This window comes from Talpa occidentalis, unplaced genomic scaffold (genome assembly GCF_014898055.3).
Source record: "Talpa occidentalis isolate TD23 unplaced genomic scaffold, MPIMG_talOcc4v2.1 talOcc4.3059, whole genome shotgun sequence".
Taxonomy (NCBI): Eukaryota; Metazoa; Chordata; class Mammalia; order Eulipotyphla; family Talpidae; genus Talpa; species Talpa occidentalis.
This window is the reverse complement of record NW_023603251.1, coordinates 1-7,753: the sequence shown is the minus strand read 5'-3', so window position 1 is coordinate 7,753 and position 7,753 is coordinate 1. Positions and strand designations below refer to the sequence as shown.

General features: G+C 56.6%; 1 protein-coding gene across 1 annotated transcript; it reads right to left on the bottom strand.

Annotated features, from left to right (window-relative positions):
• Positions 1 to 7: 7 nt before the first annotated feature.
• On the bottom strand, positions 8 to 6,962 carry LOC119256537 (uncharacterized protein PF3D7_1120000-like; the record flags this gene model as incomplete). Its single annotated transcript, XM_054700198.1, has 6 exons — positions 8 to 677; positions 813 to 879; positions 1,208 to 1,306; positions 1,494 to 1,618; positions 1,805 to 1,915; positions 6,723 to 6,962. Coding segments are annotated over 6 exons (1,312 nt in total), but the record flags the coding sequence as incomplete, so codon positions are not given.
• Between the last annotated feature and the right edge of the window lie 791 nt (positions 6,963 to 7,753).

Genomic DNA, 7,753 nt, shown 5'->3' with positions numbered 1-7,753 from the left:
TGGGCACCCCTCACTTCCTCCTGGACACCCCTCACTTCCTTCTGGACACCTCTCACTTCCTTCTGGGCACCCCTCACTTTTTCTTGGACATCCCTCACTTCTTCCTTGACACCCCTCACTTCCTCCTGGACATCCCTCACTTCTTCCTGGACACCCCTCACTTCCTCCTGGACACCCCTCACTTCCTTCTGGACACCTCTCACTTCCTTCTGGGCACCCCTCACTTTCTCTTGGACATCCCTCACTTCCTCCTGGGCACCCCTCACTTCCTCCTGGACATCCCTCACTTCTTCCTGGACACCCCTCACTTCCTCCTGGACACCCCTCACTTCCTCCTGGGCACCCCTCACTTCCTCCTGGACATCCCTCACTTCCTCCTGGACACCCCTCACTTCCTCCTGGACACCCCTCACTTCCTCCTGGACACCCCTCACTTCCTCCTGGACACCCCTCACTTCCTCCTGGATGACCTTCTTTTCCTCCTCGAAGGCCTTTGAGTCCTCCTGGTCGACCTCCACTTCCTCCCCAACAGCACTCATTTCCTCCTGGAAGAGCTTCACTTCCTCCTGGATGACCTTCACTTCCTCCTGGACTGTCCTCACTTCCTCCTGGACAACCTTCACTTGTTCCTGGACAGCCTTCACTTTGTCCTTCAGACACTTATAGAATGAGCTGGACTAGAACAAAGAGTGACAGGGGTCGGGGTGGGGAGAGGACCCCGGGCGGGACTAGCTGAGGCCCTCCGCGGGAGAGCCAGGCTGGGCGGGAAGGAATCAGGACAAAGGGAGAGGGCCCTGATCTGAGGGTCTCACCAGGTCTTGTAGCTTCAGCCCCAGAGCCAGGTTGTCTGCTAGGTTAATGCTTAGCAACTTCTGAAGCCTGGGGTTGACACAGAGACTCCCTTCAGCCCCAGGCTCTTGTCCCAGCACCCCCCCCCCACTCCCCAGACGTGCTGCCTGAGCTGCTAGACCCAGTGATCAGGCATGCGGGCCCACACTTGATGGGCAGGAGAGAGCAGGCTGGGCAGAGCAGGCAGGACCTGCTCACAGACGAGGAAACTCACCAATGCTTAGGAGGAAAGGGGCTCTCCCCCCCTTGGGGGGGCACTGAGAGGGCAAGTGAAGGTGCAAACCTCTAGCTCTCAAGCCCAGGGCCTGAGCCCCCGGGGACAGGGTTGGCGCCCTACCTGCCCCCTGGGCCGGCTCACCTCACGCAGTCATCCCGCAGGTCTCTGAACTCCTTCACGGTGCGCTGGGGGCCCCAGTCGTCCTTCCCCAGGAGCTGGTGCTCCTGAATCTCCCAGTACCTGGTGCAGTGAGTGTTGGACTAAAGGGTCTTGACCCGGAGGGGGAGTTTAGAGGGTCTGGGGCTCCTCCAGGCCTGTCTGGACGGCCCCTCTGCACACCCCAGGCTTGAGTGCTGGCCAGGTCTGAATGCTGGTGGATGGGGGAGCACCTGTGCCCCCCGTCCTGTGCACACTCACACAGCCTTACCTTTCAGAGTCTTTGGGCTCCGGGGGCTCCTCCGTGTTCAGGAGTGTAAACAGGAAGTTGACCGTGGGTTCTGGCTGCAGGTCCAGCTTTTGCTCTGGGGATGGCTGCTGAGGCAGAGATGGTGTCTGTCGTGGAGACAGAAGTGGCATGAGGGTGGCCGCCAGGAAGCCTGACTCCTCCCACATCCAACAGAAAGATGGTGGGTGCAATGGCAGGGATTCCGATCCTCCACCCAGGCCGGAGAAGGAGGATTTCTCCACCCCCTGCCACCTCTACCCTCTGGCTTAGGAGGTCCTGGTGCTTTCTGTCACCTTTGTGACCTGCTCCTTGGAGTCCTGAGAAATTTCTGGCTTCTGCTCCTGAGCAGACTGCACTCCTGGCTCCTTGACGGGCTTGGAGGATTTTTGTTTGCCCCTGGGGCCCTGAGGGAGAGAGACAGAAGGGCAGTTGGGACAGCCTCCAACCTGGAGAGTCCTCACCACCAGCAAACCAGATTTTGCAAATAAAATACAAAACACTCAGTGACATCTGAATTTCAGATGAAAAAGGGTCACTTTGAAGAAGTATAATTATGTTCTATGCAATGTTTGGAGTGTGTAAAAAATGATTATGTGAAAATCAAATGTCATTGGGTTTATCTGGCAACACTACCCAAAATATATGCCAACAGTGGTTCTTAAGCTAAATCCCTGCAAATGCAAAATGTGGGGGCTGGAGGGACGCAGGCAGGGGTGCAGGAATGGGACATCAGCACTACTTAAGGGAGTTCTATAGAAGGTTTCTCGCATTTTGTGAGAAATCATCAATGAGAAGCTTATCCAAAGCAAGCCGTGTGGCATTCGAGATCCGCATTCCCTTCTTTCGCAGGATTCTAACCTGAATTCTCCACTGTCCCAGAACAAGCCTCTGCTCACACCAGCCAGGAGCCTCCTGTCCCCACACCAACCTGAACTGCCCCCCTGCAGTGTCCCTGCCCCAGCTTCTGCCTTCACCCTGACCCTCCCTCCCTCTCTTCAGATCAGAACTCAGCCCTCACTTTCTCTGCGTAGCTACCATGTCCCCCTGGACAGGTGGGCCCGCAGCGGAGCCAGCGCCCAGCTGCGGCTGGTAAGGATACCCGAGGCTGGGAGCTGTCCCGGGTTTTGATCTGTCCCCCGGGGAGCTGGCAGAGCATAACCAGATCCACAAAGGCGGACATGTGGGGGTCGAGGACAGATCTGAGAGTGTTCCACCCTCGGGGAGCTGAGATTACTGTACAGATGTGTGTGCTGAAATCACCAGACGAGAGCTGAGGGCGCAGCGACGCGGGTATGTGCAGGCATCGGGAAGTTAAGACGCGGAGAGGTCGGCTCTACCTGGGGTAACGTGTGTTAGTTCAGCTCACCCTCGCCGTAACACCATGGGGCCGGCACTGCCGTTCTTCCCATTTACAAATAAGAAAACGGAAGATTTGGGGCCTCCCCGGTGGCGCAGCGGTTGAGCGCTGGGTTGCGAGGCTGCCCGCAACCTCTGCAGCGCCGGTTCGATCCCCGGCCACACAGCTAGAAAAGGCAGTGCCAGGACACAAATCCTCTTGGGCGCTGGACTCTGCTCTTACCCATGGGCTGGGGCACATGTGCCAGAGGGTGGACTCCTGCAGCGCGCCTGAGCCTGGAGGCTGGGCTGTAGGGGCGGCGTCCCTCAGAGATGAGAAGCAGCTATGGCGGGGGCTACGCGAGGACAAGTGGCCACACACACGCAGGACCACGAGACGACGCCCGAGAGAGCCCAAAGAGAAAGAAAAGAGCAAAGAATCACCGGGGCCTGGGAGGCCCGCCCGCCTCCCAACTCTCCCGGCCTCCCTGCCTTAGCAGCCTGCGGGCTCGCCCCACAAGAATAGGCATAGAAAGAGCATCAAAGCCTGAAAAAGCCACGGAGGGCTCCGGGGCGCTCCTTCACCCGCCTGCCCTGCGCTTGCTGAGCGCATCACTCTACCCGGAGGGGGGGCGGGGGAGCGGCAGGACAGGCTGGACCAAGGAGATGCGCCAGCCCAGCCGGGAGACCTGACTGACGTGGGACCCAGCCCAAGAGGCAGGAGCCGGGAGGAGCAAACCTGGGAGGCCGAGCTTCACAGCTCCAGGGGCTCAGGGGCCTTAAGACCCGGGGCGTGGCCCGCAGCCGGGGAGTGGAGAGAAGCGACAGAGTCTGCACGGCCCTGAAGGAGAGGGGGTCGGGACTGCAAACAGGGAGGGAAAACCGCCGGTTTCCAGTTGATTTGGAAGGAGACGGGAGTCGCAGGACACCCAGGAGCAAGATTCAAAGGCAGGACGTGCCATGAGGCTCATTCCCGTCTCCTCCCCCCAACCCCGGGGCTGAATCCTCCTTTCTCCCTCCCTCTTCCTGGCTCCTACTCCGGGTGGGAATCTGACCAGCTGAACCCAGGGGGTCCACACCCCGGTGCAGGGCTGGGGGAGCAGGGGTGTGGCCACTTTATGGCCCGGGAGGGAGAGGGGTCCCTGCAGCCGGCAGACTTGTGGAGGCTGAGGTGGGCAACCCAAACCCCACAGCCATCCACGGCACCGCATCACAATGGGACACGCCAGAGTTTTTGGAAAAAAGTATTTATTGTGGCAAAACGTGTAATAAAATGTACCATTTGAAGTGTGCAGTTCCGTGCCACCAAGTGCGGTCCCTTACCAGGCAGCCATGGCCACCCAAGGCCAGGGCATAACCTTCCCTTACCAAAACCACTCCCATCAAACTACCCACTCTGCCCTCCCACTACCCCAGCCCCCATTTTTCTCCCTTCCGTCTTCGCGGACGTGGTTAGGTACCTCCTGTAATTGTAAGTGGAGTCATAGAGTTTGTCCGTTCATGTCTGGCTCATTTAGCATATTTTCAAGGTTCATCTAAGTGGTAGCTTGAATCAGAATGTTCTTCCTTTTCAAGGTTAAATAACACTCCATTCCACGCACATACTGTGTTTTATCCATGAACCGCAGATGCACACTTTGTTGTCTCCACCATGTGGCTGTTGTGTATAGTGCTGGGTATACACAAGTATCTTTGAGCCGCTGCTTTCAATTTTTTTTTTTAGAAGATTTATTCATGCATACAAGAGCTGGGTACAGGCCAGAGATGCGGGTGGGGTGGGGTGAGAGGACTCACCAGAGACAGAGTGGGAAACAGAACAGGCAACTGACTGAAATACACTGCTGAGGGGAGCAGCGGGGAGACAGGAGAGGTCTGCTGCGCCATGTGGGTTGCTCCCTGGCTGGGGATCGAACTTGAGCTGCAGAGGCTGCGGACAGCTTCATAGTGCTGACTCTTAACCCCTTGCACCACCAGGGAGGTGCAGGACTCCTTTCTGCAGGAGGCCCTGGCTTGGAGTGCAAGACTGCACAGAGATGATGCGGGAGGGGCGCCGAGTTTCCACGCGGCTACCCCCACACAAAGGACAACTAATGACCCAGCTCTAAGAGGTCCTGGCCTCTTGGGCCTACCCCCCAGTCCCCCCAGCCTTTGACCCAGTAAAGGAAATACAATGTAGAAACAGGAAGAAACTCTTTAATCAGCTTATATTAAAAAGAAATCATAAATTTCCCTTAAAACTCTACATTCTTAAGTTTTTTGGGGTCAGAGTTTGCAGCAATAACATGAACTAACTCAACACCATCTGGCCACTCCGATTCTGCAGAACTAAGCAAGACTCTCTGGAGTGCTGCCCACCGGTCAGGAAGGACAGGAATTCTTCGGGTGCGACTTCGGGTGCATCTGGACACACCCTGGCGAGGTGGCTTACTTGCAGAGTCTGACAAAGTTCGAAGCATCTAACAGGTTCTCTGGCACTCGCAGGCCAGGGATCAGCCTGCACCACACTGCCATGTGTCCCAGAAGCAGCCATTCCCCCAGCGCGCTCGCCACTGCCACCCTTCTGCAGCCCTTTGTCTCGAGGGCAGCAAGTGCGAGCTGTGGGCAGCCTTTGAAAGCACAGCTGAGGAAGGGTAAATGATGGGGAAGGTTCCCTGGAGACAATGAGTCACCCGTCTCACCAATTCAACTCCTAGCACCCCCCTCAGGCAGCTTTTCACAGGAGAGGACACCAGAGCTGAAAGGTAAAACTGCTGTCTATCCTGCCACCATCTTGGCACACGAGAAAAGCCTTCTAGAACTTTACTAATGCAGCTGCAAGACACTAGTGGATCAGTACCCTCAGCCCACGTTTTTCTTCCAAGTTGCCAGATTGTCCATTTGACTTTGTACAGAAGGCGTCAGGGAGGGGGTGGGTGTGGCAACACCCCCGCACCTGCAGTGATGTGTAAGGCCCTGGCCCAGCCCCATGAGGGCTTCTGAGCCCGACACCCTGAATCTGGAGTCACACCCTGAAATACACCCTCGTGCCCCAAGCAGCAGGTGCACCACCAGCCTGGTAGTCCACCAGACACCCCAAGAGCAGAACACAGAGCCATACAGCACAGCTTGCGTGTGGCAGACGGAGGGCCAGAGACCCAGCAAGGTTTCCCGCCTTCTTCACACCCAGACCGCAGGCTGAGTCCCCGCGTCTTCCGCAAGGCCCCCAGACTTGCCAGGACATTGGAGCATCTCAGAGGAAACCCAAGCCTCCCTCCCTCCACAGTGTGTGGCCGGCCGGAACCCAGCTGCTCACGGGGCAAGTCCAGGGCCATGCGGGAGCAGCCACCTTTCCCAGCAAGGGCAGGACTCCCCGCCCCAAAGCCTCTGCTGGCCGGGCCAGTGGTTCCTGCTCCTGAGTCTGTGGCCCAAATGGAAACTGGCTGAAGATCTGGAAGCAGGTAGGAGGAGGGGCCATGCGTGGCAGAGCCAGGAGGGCCCGTGGCAGAGCCAGGAGAGCCCGTTTCCTGAAGCTGAGATGATAGGCCTCAATGCAGCAACAGCTCACAGGCAGGGGAGGAGCCCCAAGAGTCCTTCACAGGGAGGTGCTATGGACAGGGAGGCGAGGGGAGTTTGGTCAGGCGCGCCCCCATTTCATCTCATTCAACAAGGAGCTCAAACTGCTCAGCAGCTTCAAACTCAGCATTCATGGCTGCAGCCCATTCATCCAGCTCTGATTTCTGGGGAAAAGAAATGGGTGGGTGAGTAGAGAGGGAATCCCGTGAGCTGGAGCATCTTTACCCACACAGACAGGTGCTGCCTCTCCCCCCAAACAGCCAGCACTGAACCCTAGCCCTGCGCATGTGAGCACATCAGCAAAGGCCCCTGTCCCTCACTCACCAGGATCTCCGGCACCTTCTTCTTCTTCCGTTTCTCCTTCACAACTGGGGGGGAGATTCCAGGAAGATTTGTGTCTGGGACCCAGGGCTTCTCAGGGACCCTGGGGCCTCGGTTAACTTTGAACACACCACAGGTGAAACTCCAGTCAACTCTTCTTCCCCGAGCACCATCAAAGCCAAAGTAGGACCGGCGGCCAGGGGTGGAGGTGGTAGTGGAGCTGGAGGCTAGGGTCTCCAGCCGCTGTAGGATCGCCTGACTTTTTTAGACATTTCCAAGTCTCTGCATCTAGGTCTCCATCCCTGGAGGTGGACTCAACATTGAGGGTCCAGAGCACAGGAGATGAGTTGGGGGTGACGGGGACATGATGTGTCTTGAAGCAGTTTCCCCTAGTAGATTCCTTGACAGGAGGGTGGTTTTCTTTCTCTGAGAAAATGGCAATCTGTACAGGACCAAAGAGAACAGCACATTGCTTAGCTGTATTACCTGCTTTATGAAAGTTCAAGATTTACAGTGGAAACACCCACCGGGCAAGTATTTTAATTTTATTGTTATTTTAAAAGGTTACTTTTATTATTTATGGATACAAGAACTGGGGTGTAGACCCAAGGTGTGGGGGAGGGGGTGAGAGGTTTCATCAGAGACAGAGTGGGGAGCAGGACAGACAGATCTACTGAAATCCACTGCTGAGAGGAGCAGCGGGCAAGACAGGAGAGGTCTGCTGCGCCATGTGGGTAGCTCCCTGGCCGGGGATGGAACTCAGGCCAAACTCAGGCTGCAGTGGCTGGAGATAGTTTGACAGCACTGAGACTTTAACCCCTGCCCTAACTGGGGAGCCCCAGACAGGTATTCTCAAAGGAAAGGGGACAGAGTTCACAAAGAACCCAAGACATATGTGGGGAGAGGAAAAAATAATCCACCATTGCTTTTGAGGAGTCTGTTTTGTGGCACAAAACTTGTCACCCCCACTAGTGCTATCAGCTGTATCTAACTATGTCTAGACTAGCCGATGCAAGCCCCATTACCAATCATCT